This window comes from Pecten maximus, chromosome 9, assembly GCF_902652985.1.
Source record: "Pecten maximus chromosome 9, xPecMax1.1, whole genome shotgun sequence".
Taxonomy (NCBI): domain Eukaryota; kingdom Metazoa; phylum Mollusca; class Bivalvia; order Pectinida; family Pectinidae; genus Pecten; species Pecten maximus.
Window position 1 is genome coordinate 20,326,803 of NC_047023.1, and position 22,437 is coordinate 20,349,239.

The following is a 22,437-nucleotide window of genomic DNA, read 5'->3' on the forward strand; positions in this document are numbered from 1 at the left end:
AGATGCTACCAGTTTCTTCTATAGAGTAACTTTGTGGTAAGATGTAGCATGGAATAATTCTAAGTCACGCAAATGAAAAATCCTGAAAAATAGACAAGCTGTTATGTTCACAAGTGTCTATAGCACAGGGTAGGAGCATTTGTTTGACCGGATTTTACTGTATGTACGTATAAACACTTATTTTGTTTTGACCTTGGAATGCAAATGGCGGCTGTGAATAATTTTACACAAATATGGCTTAAAGGGGGGCATTTCAGTTAATAACAACACTCCTATATCATACATTTAAGACATCTCATCATAGTAAGAAGAACATTTTAAAGTCAATTTGTTAAATTGGTGAGTTTGCAGCCTTTTTCAGAAATAGTCATATCTTATCCCAAACTCAACGGCTGAAATTTTTTTCATAAAAGTAGTCTTCTTGCCACTTCAAGAATACTTTATATTGTCTAATAAGAGCATTTTTGATGTTTTAAATACCTCCCTATATGCCGTATTTGTGTGATATCATTCACGACCGCCATTTGCAATTCAAGGTCAAAATTAAAACAGCGTTTATACATATAATAACGTCAAAGCTGGTCAAACCAATGCTCCTATTTTGTGCTTTAGACACTTGTGAGCAAAACGACATGGCAAGTTTGTGTAATATATGGGATACAAATGAGTTAATTATGTCCCCCTGAAACATGCATTTTTCTTACGTTTTGTTGAAATTTACAAACAGCTTAACAAATTACATGTCAACAGCAAGTCCCACGGTTTGCCATGATACATACTAAAAGTTCATCATGTTACTTCTGGGACATTGCACCATAATAGGGATTTAAAGGCCTGTAAAATATCAATGTTTTGACTGGATTTGCTGTTTAGATGCCCCTTAACCCCTTAACTCCCAGGATTTTTTAATGGAACTAAAACAAATCCGACATTTTGGTTCATCATGAGTTTTCACCCTTTTGCGTCAACATTTTTGGTAAACAACCCATATATATTTAGAAACTTGAGAATATAACCTTTTCAAATTTAGTAACAAAAGTGGTGTTTTTGCATTATTGACGTTACCATGGTAACCAAAATTTATGATTTTATGAAAAAAGTTACTTATTTCATATGTTTATACATTTTAAGCCACTGAGAGTGAATTTAGTGCTAGTTTATAAAATTAATGATATATCAGACTCAGGAAGGAGGATAAATACAAATAAAAGTAGTATTTTCTTTTTATTTGCAGTTGTCATAGTTACTGACTGAAATTAAAAGCAGTGATTATTGTTAAAAAGTTTTTATTTCCGTTTTATCTGCCTAGACTTCATTGTAAGAAATTTGATTTTGTATTACAGGTATAATAGTTTAGTCAGCAGTCTAAATATATAGTGAATCTTGTAAAGAGGACCTATCCAGGTTTTATGGCAAAACTTCTATTTTTTTTATTTAAAACGTTACCATGGCAACCAGAAGTGAAAATACGTAAAAATGTGATATTTTACTTGGAAAAACATGCGCATGTGCTTCTATCTGAATAAAAAAGTAAAACAGTTTGCAGCTTTTGCTGTATATGATTATAAATGTTAATCATAAATCATATTCATAAGTAGGTTGTTGTTTTCATGGTTTTAACATTAATAATCAATCTTTCGAAAATTATATTCAATTATATTTATTCGTTTCCTATTTTATGGTTTTAGTCAACAGCTAACATGTGCCTCCAAATCATGATATTGAAGCTGATTTTATCAATGTGAATTTTACCATTATGTACATTGCAGAAAATGTAAAATTGCAATTCCTCTCTTCAACATGTAGAATCTATGTACATTCTTTATCCATTTTTGGTCGTCATGGCTACCAATTTAGCAGGTGACCATTTTGATGTTTCAGGTCTTCTTCACATGTTGTATTTGTTCTAGTTTCTCAATACTTATCATAATTAGCCACTTGATCACAGATATAGGATGATTAACAAAAAGGTCATAATAACTAGCATCTGGTACTACTATTATACTAAAAACAGATTAACTGATAGAAATTAAAATTATTGAAGGCATGCAAATCAAATGGTTATAACCATCTTTGCTCATCAATATGTGTGTGTATGTCTTCCTGGTTGAGAAATCCTAGACTTAATTCATAGACAATAGACATGAAGAAATATAGACAAGTGAAGAAAGTCCAAGTTCCCCAAAGGAACATAGTTATTGATGAAATTTTCAGTTTGAATAATCCAGTTTGGCAGACAAACAAGTTGATTGATATAAACACTTGAACTTGGTTGGTTACATGTTTATTATGGATTATAAAGAATTCTGAACTATATTTATTACACGGCCAGGCAAGCAATATTTGGTATAAATGATATATTGATGTACCATGTTTTTGAAAATAATAATTTACTTAAATTAAGATCAAAATTACATGATTCAACTTGGAAGCAGTTGAAAAACAACACCAACACAAATATTAAGTTATGTAAGTTTAATCAAAGACACAGAACAGTGGGAGATGGTAGCTAAGGGAAACTATGCCTAAATCTGCTGTCTCTGGTGGCAGGGGATGGCATTTATCCTCTAGTATTGGTCACACCACAAATATCCACATAAATAAAGTCCTAAAGCTGATGTACCTGAAATTTGAAATGGGAGAAAATCAATATCATAAGCATCCAGATACATGTATATACACTAATAAAATATCTTATTTGCAAGGCATTACAGATTTATTCTAAAGAATATGGTAATATATAATGCTCACTTCAAAATTTCAAATGAAATAGTCAATAATGAAGTGTAGGAAATGAGCTCACATACATATAGAAAAGCAGAAAATAATGATCAATTTAAACAAAACAAAATATCCTCAGAAGATAATAAACATTTTAATTGTAGTAAATTTGTAATTAGATAAATCTATTAGCTTACCTTTGATGTCATATATTAGGCAGAATCATCCATAAGCCAATGTTCACATTAAATTTTGTACACTAAGCTTGCTAGTAAAATTGAGACAGCTCCAGACCTTACAAGTAAGGGGAATACCTGAAACACAAAATACACTTTATTCAAATGTTTTTTGATTGCTTGTTTCACATGGTCCTGTTTAAAGAATACAAAAAAAAACAAAAACAAAAAAACTTGAGATATCATTAATGTGGAATAGTTTAAAAAGCCTTGAAATGAACTTTTAGAAAGTTAAACAAACATGCCCATCCCACCAACCAAATCTGCATTTCAAATAATCATAACATTGTTCTGAAAATCCAAATAAGCACACCAATGATTTTCTTCTTGCCCTACTGCCAGACATTAGACATTTTGATGGTAATATCAGTACATGTATGTCTCATAAAGGACATCTCTCTATCTAAGTGTCTTATGTTTGGTGTTTAGGTCAGAGGAAACTCGGGTTACTCTCAAACAGAGAAATACACATTATAACCCTGCTTCAGTGTCCCACTCCTCACTAATAATAACTGTGAAAACTTGTAATTACTTATTTTTTCTGTCTTGTGTGCATCCTTAGAGGATAAATAATAATAAAGCATAAAATGATAATTACTAGCTAACCAGCATTATATCTGCCAACACAAGTATCTGTGTATCTTTGATTTATTCAAATTATTTGCTTTCAACAATGTTCCCAGCCTTTACTGGCATAGAATACTGACTGAAACATGTACAACTACACATATCTCTACACCTGTATACATGTATACATGTATCAGTCTATTTCACATAAAAAAAGTCTGACACAACATATAATGCTTGAATTTGGACAAAAGCTGGGGTGTGTCACATGTTGATCCTCATCCATTTGTAGTAAGCACATTAACAATAAAAACACTTTATACATATGGTGGTAGGGATATGAGCCCTAACATGAATATATATATAAGAATCCAACCTATATATGTAATAGGAGTGGAAAAATGCACGGCCAGACCGGGGTTTGAACCCGGGACCTCCGAACACTAGCCGGATGCTCTACCGATTGAGCTACCTGGTCGCCGATGATCGACCCGGTCCAGTTCCGCTACATATCAGCACACCATGATCCAAACATTGTAGAATTCACAACCAGCTAAACTCAAGAAAAGCTATTTGGTATTTTCAGTAATCCTCTATCACCTCTTTTATCAACCATACTATGTGACTTTTTTCTGAATTTATATACCACTGTTGCAAAACTGAAATTCTATGAATAGGTCTCACTTTTTCATCTCCCATGTATTTTTCATTATGTGAAATGCAATAAAAGCAAATTCATCCAATTTTAGTTGATACATGCATGTACAGAAATTTAGCAAAAATATAAAGAACGTTTTATTATTTGTACATACAAACATATTTAATATACTGATGTAAAGTAAAAATTAGAAATTAAATTCATAGAGATAAATATTGATAATTCTGATACAAAATACTGTAATGATGAAATTTATTGTAACATCCCCCCCCCCCCCCCCCCCCGCCCCCACCCAACAAACAAAGAAAAAAGAAGAAGAAAATAAAATAAAAGATAAATGAAACAAGAACTAAATCGTTGTTTTTTAATGTGAATATTGTTTTAACTGGTCATATTTCATTTGGAGCCAATATACAAATGTAGGCCTATCTTGTAACACAATAAATGAAATTAAAGCAATATTACATGCGCAGATACTCATGTAAACATATGACATGAATATATATTTGTAAAAAATACATATAAGATGTTGCTTGTACTTTTTGTATTCTCGTGTCTATAGAACTTCACTTTATGTTCTTACCTTACCTACGTTATGTTCTAGGCTTATCTGAACATGATTGTTTGTCTGTTTGTGTCCATATACAGGGTACGTCCGCAGCTCTTCATAATGCCCAGTGTCACCTCACAGTTTGTTAGTTGAGTTGACAGTGCATGGTCACTGCATATTGTTTTGGTGACGACTTGTATCGGTAATATGTTCGGTCCGCGAAAACAATCGGCACCAGGCACGTGTCTATCCCACCATTTAGAAACCGCAAGTGATCATCTAGGAAATACCCGATTACTATAAATAGATTTTGCTGTCGTCGGCGTTATTTTTATTTATTCATTTTTTTATTATTATTTGTATTCAAAATATGTGCTATCACAAAAGTGCCACAAAAGTGATGATTCCTGATGAAACCAAGACCATATATTGCGTTATTAAAACAGCAGAAACTAAAAGTTGTCGATCGTATTCGCGCAGGTGCTTGCGTTATCGACTCGCTCTTGCACGACGTCATGTTACCTCGGTGTTTCGTCAAAATAATACGGATTTATGGAAACTTTTAATCATTTATTTGGTACGTTATGACTGATAGAATTGTGTGTTTTGGTCAGTTTTTTCTTGGCTTCAATTGTATATATAATGATTACTATTTTTTATGCAAAAAATCATTAAAATTTGTCTATGTGTGCAGAGACATCTGTATATATGTCTCTGATGTGTGCTGCGTACGGTATAGAACCATACATCACATGTACTTTATTGACAAAAAAACATCACTTTTTTGGGGATTCCTGTAAAATAGTGGAATATACATAATATTGAGAGTATTGACTACCACTATTGTGAATTACAGGCATTATTTCTCGCTATATTTTAAGTAATGTGAAATACAAAATCGAATCCGCGCTTGGACGATTACGCCGGCTGAAACACGACGTCAACAATTCAAAATAGTCGAAAAAAAGTTGGCTTGGTTTTTCAACTCATAAAATTTATCAGAAAAGTTTGTCAAATGAAATTTTACAAAGAACAAATGTTGTTGGATATTTTCTCCCGTTTTACTAGGTATATTCGTTATCTCAATAGGTAAACAAATAAGGGAGATACGACCATTTCCCTAACACCGACGTGCTATTGGCGTAGTTTGGCGTAGTTGGGAGTTAAGGGGTTAAAGTGATAAATGTAACTTCAAAATGCGACAAAAAGTGAAAAAAAGACTGTTCGAACGGTTATTTAAGGATCTCGAACGGAAGCTAAATACGTTTCTGTGTATAGTAGAGTGGGGGTACGTAATTTCGCACACTTTCGGGACTTATTTAAATACGTTTCTATCACATTTAATACAAATCGAGAAAAGTTACCTTACATTGTTAGGTGTACAAGTACTGCACAACATATGGGTACGTAACCGTTTGTGCACACGCATATCATTGCGCATGGGCATTGTTATTAACTACTGTTTACTTCCGGGTTTGAAGACGAATGGGAACGTAATTTCGCACACCTGTCTAACTTTCTTATTGTTGTTGGTAAGTACAATTTTCAATCATTTTATAGATAACCCAAATCCTAAACTAATATTAGACTCAATAGCATACTTAAAATAATAGTTTTTATGTTGTTTTTTTTCAAAATTAAAAAGAGTCAACTTACCGCAATTTTCACTTCGTCAACTCCACGTGGTAATCTGGTATTAAATATAATTCAAAAGTCCATCACGTTTTCCAAACTTAACAAGTTATTGAAAAAAGTATATTTAGAAAGTTTTATTTACATTATGTACAACTTGTGTGTGTTGCAGTGAATATATATCTCTACTGCTCAGACCTGCAACTGTTGCAGAGCCACGGATCACCGGTGATGAGGCTTAGATCCAGATCAATTTGATGGTCATGAGGAAGACACTCGTAGTGAATCCATCTGGTGCATTCATCACATCCAAACCAAGTCAAGGAATTGGACCCTGTCATGCAAATTTCACAGATGGTCTGACTCTCTCCGACATCACTAGACGTATCATCTGATGAAAGTTTTACCTTTTTAGCTTTTTGATTTTTTATTGTTACCACATCAGATTGTGGAGAACTTGTTATCAACCTTGCATTTTTGCAAGTTTTCCTTTTGGCTGCCTTTGACTTAATCTTTGGAGGCTCTCGTAAAACAAATTCCAGCTCTGAACTTACTAGTCCCAGTGCTACAAGTATGTTGGGGACAGGTTTCCCATGTCTGCACTCTGTTCCAGCATCAGTCTCTGATGGACCTGCACTAGACTCAGCATTGGCAGCCTCTGTAGGGTCAGGGAGGATCATCTCAGGGTCTCGGGTAGATTTTGGCAGCTCAATCTTCTTTGCATTGAATGGATGAATTCCTGCTGCACGAAAAGAAGATGATATAGCACTCCCGGAAATTTTGTTTAGCCCTAGATGAATAACTTTTGGAAATTTGTGACGAGGAAGGGTTTTCATCCCTGTATAACCCAATGATGTACACATCTGAGCAACATTGGACTTGAGTAAGTGGAAGACACCAACATCTAGAGGTTGCAAAAGATGTGTTGAGTGGGCAGGAAGGCACAGAAGGTGGATGTTATTTTCTCTGGCAGTATCGACTACTTGCTTGGTGATATGCGAACTATGGTTGTCCATTATAACTAAAACTGGTCTTGCTCGACCACACTGACGAACAAACTGATTGTTAAACCACGCTGAAAATATTGTGTTATTGATATAACCACTCTCAGTGGTTTCAAATGACCATTCCTCTGAAAGGCTGTCCCTGAAACTTTCTCTTGGAAGGTTCTTGGAAAAAATTATGAGTGGCGCAATAGCCTTTCCACTTGCAGAAACTCCTAAGTTCAGAGTCACGTGTCCTGATATACCAGCACATGGTTGGTATGGATGCTTTGTACCTTTTGGTACCACAATTTTCTGCTTTGAAAATTCCTTACCTGCAAATCCAGTTTCATCTACATTAAATATTTGTGATGGTTTATCTTTAATATCCAGTTTAACTAAGGTTTTTTCAAGCAGTTCAAAATACTCCTCAATCTGAGAGGACTTCAGTTCACTGCGAGCTCTCTCTAAAGGATGGGGTGTGCGTAAGGACAAGTTCTTATGCCTCGACATAAAGCTTCGCATCCACTTGTTCGATGGACCTTTTTCCTTGTTAAGACGTGTATTTTGTTTACCACTGGTTTTGACAATATCAATAGTTAGTTTCTTAATAACATTTCTGCCAAGAGGAAATCCAGAATCACTCATATATTTAATATAGTTTACAAGGGACTGTTCTTCATCAGATGTAAGAGTTTTTGGTCCACGTTGCTTTGTAAATTTTACGTTTGCGTACTTGCCTCTGGCATGATCTTTTATTGTTGATGTGGGCACACCAGTCTTAGATTGAGCTTTCCTCAAAGAATTTCCCTTTTTTACTAATGCCACAGCTTTTCTTAAATCTTCACTTGAATAATTTTGATACTTATTTTTCCTACAATAGAGCAGAAGCTTGTTTATTATATCAAATTATTTTATATTTTGAAATTGTACAGTGTATTGATCAATGTTTATTAAAGAAAATAAACATGTTTTATTTAAAAACAAACTTTGTTTTTCATGAATATTATTTTCATTGCAGTTTTTTAGTTGCTGGATATAGTTTTTTAATGGGAAACTGAACTTGAAAATTTCCAGCTAAAAAAGACTTGATAGCAGCTGAATGACTCATATTCTTGAATAATGAACGCTCCCTACGTTAGACATTGTAATTAAGCAGACGACAGTAGATACGGTCATCATCATATAAACGGTGTTATTACTTATATTTGATGGATTTCGATAAGATTTTCATTTTATTCTTATAAAATGACATTTTTTCTTAATATTTGGAGACACACAACCTAATCGGCTGATGGTATTATTTTAAATTAGATATTTAATTACCTGTTGTCCATTTTCTCAGACGACAGTCATGTAGGTCAGGTTTCGTTTTCAAAACGAGGTTAATCGGAAGTGCTATATTTAGAACGTCAAAATGCCGACGAAAGGGTGGTATTAGTCAAGACAAAAACAATTAAGTACAACTTTCAGCCAGTTTGAGGAAAAAGAAAATAACTAATCAGGTGTGCGAAATTACGTACTGTGCGAAATTACGTACCCTTGCTCTACATATCGAAGACAATTTCACCTCTGGGTGTAAGTTACTAGATACAAGTGCCTATGGTCGATTTCATGGGGTGATGAATTGAGTTGCTCTTGAGACGAATTTAATGAACAGCGGAGAAGTTCATTTTTGATCTCTAAATAATTAAATTGTATAGACGAAATATGTCAGTATTTTTTTCCTTTCTTGCTCTTGAATTTAAAAGTTATCATGAAAACGCTCCGCCAGCTGCGCGGAAGATTGACGAGACTGTGTTCTCCGGTTGTCTCCCGCTTCGATGCAAACTGTTAACGAAGAACGTTATGGAGTTGGATGTGATATCAAAGGTGAAGCTTTATCTATTGAATGTTTACTGAGAGTTCTTTTTGATATAGAGTTAGAACCGTCCACTAGAGGATTTACAGGATCGTGTTAATTCGGGCTATTTAAGTAGTGATGATCTTGCATCCATTTTGATTGTAAATGAGAATATATACAACATTATGAGATAATTTTGAATATATAAAAAATCGGACATTACTCTTGGGCAGTAGGAATTATGCATGTTTTACCTTTTTTTCTCAGAATCTTAATTCACACGAGGTCTATGTAGATCTTACAGAAAAGCAGTGCCATTCACTTCCTCTAAAGCCATGATAATCTCACATATTATTTCTGACCCAGAACTCAAAAATAAGCTAAGCCGATTGTGATATTTTCACACGTGGGTAGGTCCTAATACCAGCATTGATTAGGCCTATAGTAAGCTTATAGTATCGGTCAGATGCGGTCGACTTGATTGATGTTAATCTTGTCAATTTCATGGACAAATGAAACGGATTAACTTTTGCTGTTTCATTGAGTCAATTCCAGTAGAAATTTAAATATTTAAATAATTATGTAATTAGGAGAAAGAGAGATAAGATACAAAAAGATACATTTTTGATATATTGAGTCAAAATCATACGATATTCATGTAAGGTTTCTGGTAGCTGAGTGCAAAGCTTTTGTCATTCACTTCCTGTTGAGCAGGTCAGCGCTTGTAATCTGTCATACTCTTGGGTTGAAGGGTAATCTTGAAATCTAAAGCTAAGACAAATGAGAATTTGGCGAAAGAAATAGTGTTCACTAAAGTTTGGGGTTTACTCAGTGCGAAGCAAGATTTGTTTCCTAATAATATCTACTGTATCTACAGCGTTTCTGGCAACTCTCCACATCTTTGTCATGGTGACGCTATCATCAGATCAGGTCAGATATGTTACAATGATATTTTGTTACCGTGCCATAATTTTCTCATGTTCTCATTGATTCATACTACAAGAATCTAGAAGATGTAACAGTCATGCTGTGCAGTCATGCTTACAGTTGTCATGATTTAAAAATGATTTCTGTTTTTTTTTTCTGTCTATATTCTTCTCTAAAGTAATGTGCCATGTCCACATATCATGTATTGAGCTAAATATAGATGTTGTTTCTCATGTTCAGTTGTTTTGATATAAACTGTACGATCGATACTTTTTCCTTTTGTCTTCAATGTTGATATACCATCTGTCCCCTCGTCTTTCTTTATGTCGTATATCTAATTTGCTAGTATAGTCTTTTTTCTTTTAACATATGTTATTTTTGTGTCTTTTTTTTTTTATCTCGATTGTGCTGTCAAATGGTTTCCGTGCAAATCTATATCTCGTGTTCGTATTTTGCCTCCTTTTTTTTTTATCGATTTTGAAATAGTATTCCGGTTTCGTAATCATATCGGTATTTTTTATTTCATTTTTATTTTTCTTATTTTTTTGCGACGTTGGTACAATCAATAAGTTAGGACACATCTTTAACCGTGTATACATTAAATAGCATCTTGTTTCTTATGTGGCATGTACTGTTGCCTTAATAAGCCAATACACACCAGTACCTGCCCTTGAAATCAACATCTTCCCAAAACATTTCTAGATTAAAACAAATCACTATATCATTATTGAAATTTGTTTAACATTGCTTTATTAATAAGTAAAAAGGGTAAGGAGTATATATCTAACAAACAGTATATAAGTAGAGTCCGGAAACAAGCAACATCAGTGACGTCATGTTTGAACTAATTTAGAAGGCACAGTGCACGTATTGTCCAACACAGGATCGATAACTCCATGTTTTCAATACAGGTTCGATAACTCCAGGTAATCAACACACATATTGTCCAATATGGGATAGGTAAAATCCTACTTCACATGGGATGGTTCTTCACAAAACACGTCAAAATTTGGTTGGAGTTTTAATGATGACCTACAAAAAAGAAAAAAGATAATAATAACTAGCCATTGTTTTCATTTTTTATACCTTTAGAATAGGTTAAATTAAGAGATCATGCATGTTTCATTACTGAAAGTTATGTTGTAATATACTATGGAATTTTGTTATCGTCTATAATTTAATACTAAATCATTAAAATGTTGTTTATTTGTTAACGGAAGATAGGTAAAGAGGTAGTAAAGTCTTACCGTTTTGAGTTCTGAATACTCGTGTAAACCATACTCGCCCCTGAAAAGGGAGAAAAAAATCATTCAATTAATTTAATAAATAATATTTCTATTTTGATGCATCATAAATGCGATACATCAATTTGTTACAATATACTGTTCTTTCAAAACAAATGCATATGAGTCAGAATGCAGAGACAAAAAAGTAATCGTAAATATGAATTAACTTACAGTTCTCGTCCAATACCAGACATCTTGAATCCTCCGAATGGACACTGGGCACCAAACACATTGAAGGAATTCACCCTGTAGAAAACAAGAAATCTCCAAATAATGTTATTGGTATTTTTGTGCATACGCGAAGAAGTGCGTAGATATTTCGATACGAGGGAACCGTTGGGATCATGACGAGGACAACAACCCCTAGAAGAGGGACGCTAGGGCCGGACACAAAACCAGGTACTTCACCTTTGCCTAATTCATGCGAGATTTAAAACAATAATCTAAAGAGCAGGCCATACACAAAACCAATGGTATTGTCTCTATGTGAAAGGTAAAATTACATTTACACAAATATTAGCTAAGGAACAAGAATCAAGATAAAGGGAAGTAAACTATAGCTGTGTATCATGTTAGATCGTCTAACAATTACATACAGTACTTACAATACTGGTATGTAAGGAAGGATTTGGAATTTGGACGCGATAATACAATCGTGAATACGTAAACAGAAATTTGGCATTAGTCGAAGACAGTAACCAGATAGAAATCAAAGTTGATGGTCCAGCCATTCTGACACAGAAGAATTTGTGCATGCGCTTGCTTACTTAGTTATACCGTTATATCTTCAGCAAGAGTTTTACAACTGTTACCATATTTGACCCATAACCAATTAAGGCAGCTTTGTTTTAATGTCCGAAGCTGAAAATAATTTATTGTTTATTGGTGACGTACCAGATTGTTCCGGCTCTGACATGGTTGCTGTAGGTCATGACCTTGTCAAGGTCCTTGGTGCAGATACCGGCAGCCAATCCGTAATTTGTTCTATTTGCCCGCTGTACGACATCATCCATAGTTCTGAACTTGGTGACTTGCATTACGGGACCACAAATCTGTAACAAGCACACCAAAATGGTATAATGACGCTTCCACAGGTCAATTTACCTAACAGTCAATTAAATGCATCACTGACCAATCGATTATGGATATGTTATGAATTCGACAGTTTCCACAGACAGGTATTTATTAATATGATCTCTCATTTGAAAAAAAAAAATATTAAGTTGCAAACTATGGTTTGTCGGACTTGACTGGTGAATGTACCTCCTCTCTGCCGATGCGCATTTCTTCCGTGACACCAGAGAACACTGTCGGCTGGACGAAGTATCCCACGGTACCTTGACGCTTGCCACCACATTCTAGTTTGGCTCCCTGCTGCACTCCGCTTTCTATCAGGGCGATGACTTTGTCGAATTGCTCCTGGTCAATCTGTGATTAACATAGTTCTCATTATCTTTAGATGATTGCGTTTACATTTGTTTTTGCTGTATTTAAACTAAGATCATATTTTAAAAATCGACATCTAAACGATGAGATCAGACAGTAGACTATATCAAAAGGTTTTTTTTTTTATGGAAAAGCAGATATATATTTATATTTAGAGTACGAAGCAAAAGTAAGATAGTTATTATAATTGCAGATTTGGCAATGCATAATGTATATATGTATATATGCAATATGTATCGTTTGAATAAATATGAATTTATATATATGAATATATATTATTTGTACCTGGGGTCCACATATGGTCCTAACATCGAAAGGATCCCCGACCACCCGTGATTTGGCCTTCTCTACCAGTTTCCTGATGAAGACATCATAGATCTCCTCGTGGACGTAAGTCCTGGATGCGGCACAGCAGTACTGTCCCATGTTGAGGAAGAGTCCATTTTGGCATGTTTCCACTGCTCTGTCCACTAGCAAATAGAAGCGATATTACAATACATTACAGTAAGAAGGTTAATAGGAAGGGGTATCGCCGTGAACGCTAAATACGAAGTAATACTTTCAAGGAGGAAATGGGTTTGTCTTACAATCACGCAGCGCCATCACCAAATAAAAACAAAATGACAAAAAAGTTTCAAGGATGAGATATTACAATTGGTGAAATCCTTTCAAGGAAGGTAAATGAAGGAATACTGTAGTCATCGACAGCAATAGAAAAACAGCAGTTACATATGCATATTGATACTCTTCAGAAGGAACTTTACTCAATAGTATCTACAATATTGTAATGTATAACGGTAACATATATTTTTCAAGACGAGGTTGTGAAAGCTCTATTACTCAAACAAACCATAACTACATTGTCTGAAGGTTTATTAACATTCTTCTGGAGAAAAGATATATTGCTCACCATCGGCGTCAGCAAATATGACATTGGGACTTTTCCCTCCAAGTTCCAGAGTAACCCTCTTGAGATTGGTACGTGCAGCGGCCTGCATCACAATCTGTCCTACCTATGATTGGAAAACAAGAATATACAAATTTGATATCAACAGTATTACTGATATATGTAAAGATTCAAAATTATGTTTTATCCATGAACCACGTACCTCGGTAGATCCTGTAAAAGCGATCCTGTCGATGTCGTAGTGTTCCGAAATAGCGGCGCCTGCTGTTGGTCCATAGCCTGGAATCACGTTCACTACACCAGGGGGAAATCCAGCCTTAATAAATTAGTTTAGAAATCACACAGAGTAAACAAAACAACAAATCAATAACCTATGTGTTAAACACACTTTTGTTACGTGTCAACGTTTGATGCAAAATCAGTGAAAGAAACGCCTTAAAGAGTCACCATTTTATGAATTTCCTGCTTCTTTAATTAAAATCAGAAAGATTGAATGAAGTATCTTTTACAGTGATTCGTTGAAAGCCTACCTCCTTGATGAGCGAGGCTGTGTAAAGAGCGGTGAGTGGGGTCTGCTCGGCCGGTTTAAGGACAACCACGTTACCGCAGGCTAGAGCAGGACCAAGCTTCCAGGCCATCATGAGGAGAGGGAAATTCCACTGGAGTTAAAGAAGACATTTATATAGGTAATGTACAATATTTGATAGTATCATCATCATGTGACAGTTTTGTTTTATTTAATTGTTACTGGTATTTTCGTACTAAATCAATTAATCAAAATTGCCGGGTCCTATTTGATTATAACAATATTTTTGTAGATTTATTTGTGTAGCTATACAATACAGCATATTTTACAAAACGATTCAGAAAAAGGGAAATATAATGCCACTAGTTTCTTGGTAAATAAAAGCTTGGCCATCTTGATTTGTATACTTATGCTCTAACAATGTATTTGTTTACGAGAGAGATATAGTTCATCAGAAAGGTGTGAAGTAACTCGTTTACATAGAAGGGTGGCAAGTTTCCCTCACGTAAAGGTGGATTACGTAAGGTGAAATGTGTATATGATACATATTCCTGTAGTGTAAAATTAAAGTTGACAATAACTTACATGAAGAATCTGACCGCAAACTCCCACGGGTTCATGCTTGGTGTAGCAGAAATACTCGCCGTCTACAAAAGAGCGTTATCAAATACCCACAATATTATATTAAAACAAGAAGATATTTCATAATTAAAAAAAAAAAAGGGTTTTTATCAACATAAGATCTAACAAATCTAAATAATCAATACCTGTATATCAATGTTATATACGTGATAATGATAACAGGAATATAATTATGTGTTAAGCGCACATCATTATCATAATAACTTTAGGGAGAAGAATTAGTGTAATAAACACAGAAATGGTCTTATAAAGGGATCACCGCAAAATGCTACTTTACCCGTGAAAATGCTTTTGTAAAGGAATTATCACAATATTGCAACTTAAGCCAATGACAATGGTCTTGTTGAGGAATAATTACACTTGGTACTTTAACCACGAGGATGGTAAGGAATGATCACACGTGATACTTTACCCATGGGAATAGTCTTGCCACAGATCTTGTCAGTCCAGCCAGCGTAGTACCTGATACACTTCATCACAAGGACCATGTCAGTGTTGTACGAGTCAGTGAAAGGTTTGCCACAATCCAGAGTCTCAAGGCTCTACAATGATGAACGATGGAGAACAATGGAGAGCAATGGAGAACAATAGAGAACAATAGAGAACAATGGAGAACAATATTCATCATGACTAATCTTTCTTGATTTGTTGCATTTTGTGAATTATCATGAGCTTTCTCGGTATTTCTGAAACTACATAATATAGACTTTTAAATAATAAGGTCATTTTATATTGGCAAAAAATGAAATCGATACGGAACGACCCAAGATAAAACAATTAATCAAGGATATATGAATATGCATCCGCTGAAACCAAGTGCTCTTTAACGAAAGCATTCCATCCGAACCAATTCGTTCATTTCTTCCCATAATCAACTCACTGCCAAGTAGAGCCTGTCCCGTTCTATAAGATCAGCCAGTCTGTTTAGTAGGCGTCCTCGGTCACTGGCATCCATATTGCGCCATACAGATCCGGTCTCTATCGCCTTTTTCGCCGCAGCAACAGCCCTGTCAACATCGGCCTGTGGTGATATAAAAAAACAAGAAATCCATCCAACTATTAATTAACCCAAAAGCCAGGATTTGGTATCTCACCGATCAAACGTATGGAAATTTTCTGATATTGAAACTAATTTGCTGTACTCTGATTTACTTACAAATCGCATATTAAGTTGTTTAGGAGACAAACAATCGTGTTTATACTGCTTGTTTCTGTTTAGATAAGAAATCTGGTACGTTCATGTATTAACGTAAAATGTTTGCAGCATGACGCTTTGATATAAAACACGGATACATTACTGAGTTATCTCCCTTGCCTGTAAGCTCTTTCCGGTTTCAACAAGAAAAAGAAATCAATTCGGCATCGGAACAAATTCGCCAAATTAAGGATAAGAAACTGTTTGCTACCAGAAAATAAGATTTTGTATTTTATTAAGGTTTCCTAAAGACAAAAGAGCGTATGCTAGACTTACAGGTTTACGATAAACAAGCAATCGTATATACATAACGGTTGCCAAGACTGAACAACGCTTTATCTAATTAGCTACCGACACTGACCTTGTCACCTTCTTGTACGTCAACGGTCTTCTTTCCAGTGGCCGGGTTGAGGACGTGAAATGTCTTTCCGCTGGCAGCGTTTACCCATTCATTGTTGATAAACAGCTACAAAAATAGAAAAAATATATATCATATATCGAATATCTTTTTATTTTTCTGTAGAATTAGAAAACTAGCATATATTTGTCGTTATTAGGACTTTCTAGTATAGTATTATGGTAATTAGGACTATCTAGTATAGTATTGTAGTAATTAGCTCTGTCCAGTATATTATAGTCGTGTTTAGGATTGTCCAGGACACTTCTGTCGTAATTAGGGCTGTCTAGTGTATTATTGTAGTAACTAGCACTGTCCAGTATATCATTGCAGTAATTAGAACTGCTCAGTATATTTTTGGATTAATTGCATTGTAGGACTGTCTAGTAAGGTGGTCCACAGGATAACCGTCTTCTGTTGCATTGAAGACTTGCAAATCTAACTCAAATATGATTCCATGTTCTTAAAATAAGAGCCGAGGTGGTTACCATGGAAACGCTAGGCATATCACCAACGAACACCGAACGCCTCAAACTTTATAATATACAAGGAATTATAATACTTAAGAAATCACAAAACTAATATACCGTGAAAGAAATTTTCAAACTTTATCACCATGCTATACATACATGTTTAAATCTGATCTCGGGGTTTCTGATTGGTGTAGCCATTGTTGTCATCTTGTCTCCAAGGTCTGCGGCGAACACCTACTGTATATGTTTCACTAATTCCGTCAAACCTGCAAAAACAAACATAGGATAGGTCGTAAACGATTCAACTTTCTCGGGGAACACTTATAACAGAATTATATTTTCGAGAATAATACTTGCTGGAAATGTAAGTATTTACCTATAAATGCTTGATATCTTATATTTTATTCTGTACATTCAGAATGATTTTCTCAAATTCATTTTCTGTATGACCGTCCTGAAATATACACAATCGCGCATTTTCATCAGTTTTAACAATAAAAATATCAGGAAAATGGATTAAAGGAAACTTAAAAGCTACTGTTATGATCTTACGTACGGGAACCACGTATAGCACCAGGTTGCAAACATCTATAGATAAATAGCTAAATACAATAGTCAGTGAGAATCGTGTGACATTTCAAGAGTTAGAAATGTATCATGATGAATTGTAGCCGCTAAGGCAAGGCTATTTACCTGCATGTCGATCAATTCCTTCTTGTTAAAAAGAGGTAAAAAATATGTCGACCACAAAACCTAAATCTTTGACTCTGATATCTTTCCCACTTTTTTATATGTCTGGTATCGTTTTTTATATGTCTGGTATCGTTTTTTATATGTCTGGTATCGCTTTTTATATGTCTGGTATCGTTTTTTATATGTCTGGTATCGCTTTTTATATGTCTGGTATCGTTTTTTATATGTCTGGTATCGCTTTTTATATGTCTGGTATCGTTTGTTATACGTCTGGTATCGTTTTTTATATGTCTAGTATCGTTTGTTATACGTCTGGTATCTTTTGTTATCGTAATATTATGTTATAAAATATTATTTTCTGCTTGTTCGTGTTTTTGTTACATATATTTGCTAGAAGTTGGATATGTTTAACATTGAATTAAATTATTCTTTTTTTTAAATCTTATATCAAAAACATGTGAATAGCGAAGTTTAACCCCGAAGAATAATATGACGTCACGAATATCAAACGCAAAACAGCAATAAGAACGGCATGACTTTCGATTTACTCCATCGCAAGGTCTAAAGCTGATCCCGTTCGTTTTAGGTAGATCGTGAATAGTCAATACAATATATATATATAACATACATAACTTGTGGTGTTACTAAGCATGCAATAAAAACGCCTTTCAAATAGTCAAGAAGCTAACCAAGTGATTTCTGTCAGGCTTGTAGAATGGGACATGATCTACTCTCACATCCAAATCTTTATTAAAAAAATATAAGTCATAACAACGTATTACTAAAAATTACCACAGGGACAATTAAATTGAATTGAAATAGTCAAAATATTATCCAAGAAGGTAAAATAAACAGAACGTGACTATACCTGTGACCTTGAAATAAACAGAACTTGACAATACCTGTGACGTTATAATAAACAGAACGTGGCTATACCTGTGACAATTAAATAAACAAAACATGACTATACCTGTAACAATTAAATAAACAAAACATTACTATATACCTGTGACGATGAAAAAAAAGAACGCGACTTTACCTGTGACGATGAAATCAACAGAACGTGACTACCTGTGACGTCATAATAAATAGAACGTGACTATACCGGTGACGATGAAATAAACAGAACATGACTAAACCTGTGCCGATGAAATAAATAGACCGTGACTATTACTGTGACGTCATAATGAATTGAATGTGACTATACATGTGACGATAAAATAAAACAAAAAGCGTGACTATACCTGTGACGTTAAAATAAACAGAACGCGAAAATACCTGTGAGGTTCTAATAAACAGAGCGTGACTATACCTATGACTTCATAATAAACAGAACATAACTGTACCTCTGACGATGAAAAAAGAACGTATCTATACATGTGACGATTAAATGAATGAAACGTGACTATACCTGTGACGATAAAATAAACAGAACGCGCCTATACCTGTGATGATATAACAAACAGTCCGTGACTATAGATTTGACGATAGAATTATCAGAACATGACTATTCTTATGAAGATAGAATAAACAGAACGTGACTATTCTGATGAAGAGAGACTTAACAGAATGTGACTATACCTGTGACGATAAAATAAACAGAACGTGACAATACCTGTGATGATATAACAAACAGTCCGTGACTATAGATTATGACGATAGAATAAACAGAACGTGACTATTCTGATGAAGAGAGACTTAACAGAATGTGACTATACCTGTGACGATAAAATAAACAGAACGTGACAATACCTGTGACGATAAAATCAACAGAACGTGACTATACCTACGACGATAAAATAAACAGAACGCGCCTATACCTGTGATGATATAACAAACAGTCCGTGACTATAGATTTGACGATAGAATTATCAGAACATGACTATTCTTATGAAGATAGAATAAACAGAACGTGACTATTCTGATGAAGAGAGACTTAACAGAATGTGACTATACATGTGACGATAAAATTAACAGAACGTGACTATACCTGTGACGATAAAATAAACAGAACGTGCCTATACCTGTGATGATATAACAAACAGCCCTTGACTATAGCTGTGACGACAAAACAAACCGAACGTGACTATAGATTTAACGATATAATGATCAGATCATGACTATTCCTATGAAGATAGAATAAACAGAACGTGACTATACCATAAACGATAAAATAAACAGAACGTGACTATACCTGTGACGATAAAATTAACAGAACATGACTATACCAGTGACGTTGAAATAAACAGAACGTGACTTTATCTGTGACGATGAAATAAACAGACCGTGACTATACCTGTGACGATTAAATTAACAGAACGTGACTATTCCTATGAAGATAGAATAAACAGAACGTGATTATGCATGTGATAATTAAATAAACAGAACGTGACAATACCTGTGATGATAAGAAAAATATAACGTGACTATACCTGTGACGATAAAATAAACAGTCCGTGACTATAGCTGTGACGATAAAACAAATCGAACGTGACTATAGATGTGACGATAGAATCATCAGAACATGACTATTCTTATGAAGATAGACTTAGCAGAATGTGACTATACCTGTGACGATTAAATAAACAGAACGTGAAATACCTGTGACGATAAAATAAACAGAACGTGACTATACATGTGACGATAAAATGAATAAGAATGTGACTATATCTGTGATGATAAAATTAACAGAACGTGACTATACCTGTGACGATCAAATGAATAAAACGTGACTATACCTGTGACGATAAAATAACATAACGTGACTATACCTGTGACGATAAAATAAACATAACGTGACTATGCCTGTGACGATTTAATAAATGGAACGTGAAATACCTATGACGATTAAATAAACAGAACGTGACTATACATGTGACGATGAAATAAACAGAACGTGACTATACCTGTGACGATAAAATAAACAGTCCGTGACTATAGCTGTGACGATAAAACAAATCGAACGTGACTATAGATGTGACGATAGAATCATCAGAACATGACTATTCTGATGAAGAGAGACTTAGCAGAATGTGACTATACCTGTGACGATTAAATAAACAGAACGTGAAATACCTGTGACGATTAAATAAACAGAACGTGAAATACCTGTGACGATAAAATAAACAGAACGTGACTATACCTGTGATGATAAAATAAATATTACGTGACTATTCCTATGACGATAAAATAAACAAAACGTGAATATACCTGTAAGTCTGTGTACTTCTGCTGCGGCTGTGGTTTCTCTGGCTGACGACGGCACTTTTATAGGAGACAGCAAGACATACTGATTAAAACCTGAGTACGTCCACTTAGCTTTGCGCACTCAAGCTGACGTCATCAACGTTTGATGAAAAATTGCCTCATCAATTTGTAAATTACATAATTATTTTCAAACATCGGAGAAACATTTATGTAAACGTCATTTATACTCGACAATATATTTTAATTATTTGCAAGAACAAAACATATAATCACGATTTGTGAATATGGATTGTAAATGATTTTAATAGCTATTTTTGTTTTTTTGTATTTTTGGAATATTTTTAAACGTGTGCATTGAAACGATATTACAATCTTACATAGGGTAAACTCGTTCTGTGCCACTGTATACTATAGAGTTGGATTCTATAAGCTGAAACTCGTTCCAGGCGCTGTATAATATAGAGGTTGATTCGATAAGGTAAAACTCGTTCTGTGCCACTATATTTTTTCTTCTTTTTGCATTTTGCAATTATTTTTAAACGTGTGCATTGAAAATGATATTGCAATCTTACATAAGAAACTTGGGAGCAAATATTTCGTCATTTCGGTAGTGGAAATTTTCAACGCCAATTCCCCAGAAACACAAATAAACCGTCCAGAACTCAGTACATCAAATAGACATTTACAGACAACACAAACACATATGACAATGTGAGAAGGTAAACTTGACAACTCCAACATGAAAGCATATAAACGAACAGAGATGAGGTTACGGGGAGAATGGAAGGCAGGGCAATTTTTTAACAAAACGGGGAGAGGGATATAACATATCTAACCTTTCAAATTTACAACCATGTTAAATCTAAGATTAAGGGATATAATGAAATTCCCTCATAATTCAATCTTAACACATCTGACCGCGAAAATTAACCAAACAGAATAGCGCCTTTATTACATTATAAAACACACGTAACACAGAGGAAATATGACTATACCTGATGAAAAGAGCGAGTATCTTACTTTTGATGAGAAAAAAGGTAAATTATACGGTGTCTGTTACAATGTGTACTGAAGATAGACAGCTATTGTCATTTAAAGGAATTGTTTAGGTAGTGTTTGTTTAAACCATAAAATTAACAAAGATATGTTTAGATCTGATTGAAAGTTTTGTAAACGGTGGGTGGGTTCAATAATACTATCTTTACATAATCTTACGTTTGAGATGTAGACAAGGGGTTTAAGATCGAGGTTTTTTTGTTATCTTTCGCCGAAAACATAAAAGGTCATCAAAGCATCTTCAACACTTTACTTTGAAGGCGAGGAGGCAGAAATTGGAACTTAAAAATTTAACATATGTCCTTTTAATTGAACCTGTATCATATTTCATATGAACTTCAAGGGAGCATTTCTTTAGAAAACATGGGGTGAAAACGTGTTTACGGTGCTACATTTAACGTAATGGCAGAAAATGAAATATTTTAAAGCAGTACATAGTTTGTGTAATGGAGTTCATCGCAGTGGAGTAAGAGCAGCTTGTGTTTACAGTGT

General features: G+C 34.5%; 2 protein-coding genes and 1 long non-coding RNA gene across 4 annotated transcripts; all 3 read right to left on the reverse strand.

Annotated features, from left to right (window-relative positions):
- Positions 1–2,460: 2,460 nt before the first annotated feature.
- Positions 2,461–5,006, reverse strand: LOC117334229. 2 transcript variants are annotated; one of them, XR_004534065.1, is made up of 3 exons: positions 4,771–5,006; positions 2,919–3,035; positions 2,461–2,623 (listed from the first exon to the last, which is right to left on the reverse strand). It is a non-coding gene; the product is annotated as an uncharacterized LOC117334229 (long non-coding RNA). The 2 variants fall into 2 exon arrangements; XR_004534064.1 differs by having other exon boundaries at positions 4,766–5,006.
- Positions 5,007–6,534: 1,528 nt separating this feature from the next.
- LOC117333918 (tigger transposable element-derived protein 1-like) lies at positions 6,535–10,098 on the reverse strand. The gene is made up of 2 exons (XM_033893335.1): positions 10,057–10,098; positions 6,535–8,238 (listed from the first exon to the last, which is right to left on the reverse strand). The coding sequence occupies exons 1-2, from the start codon at positions 10,096–10,098 to the stop codon at positions 6,550–6,552; spliced, it is 1,731 nt and encodes a 576-aa protein (XP_033749226.1). The 3' UTR covers positions 6,535–6,549.
- Positions 10,099–10,844: 746 nt separating this feature from the next.
- LOC117334230 (retinal dehydrogenase 1-like) lies at positions 10,845–20,935 on the reverse strand. Its single transcript, XM_033893725.1, has 15 exons — positions 20,893–20,935; positions 17,146–17,255; positions 16,481–16,585; positions 15,805–15,945; positions 15,337–15,466; positions 14,868–14,929; positions 14,287–14,415; positions 13,959–14,072; positions 13,760–13,862; positions 13,135–13,319; positions 12,667–12,831; positions 12,298–12,455; positions 11,575–11,649; positions 11,365–11,404; positions 10,845–11,149 (listed from the first exon to the last, which is right to left on the reverse strand). Exons 2-15 carry the CDS (start codon positions 17,194–17,196, stop codon positions 11,120–11,122), a joined length of 1,488 nt encoding a protein of 495 aa, XP_033749616.1. The 5' UTR covers positions 17,197–17,255; positions 20,893–20,935; the 3' UTR covers positions 10,845–11,119.
- Between the last annotated feature and the right edge of the window lie 1,502 nt (positions 20,936–22,437).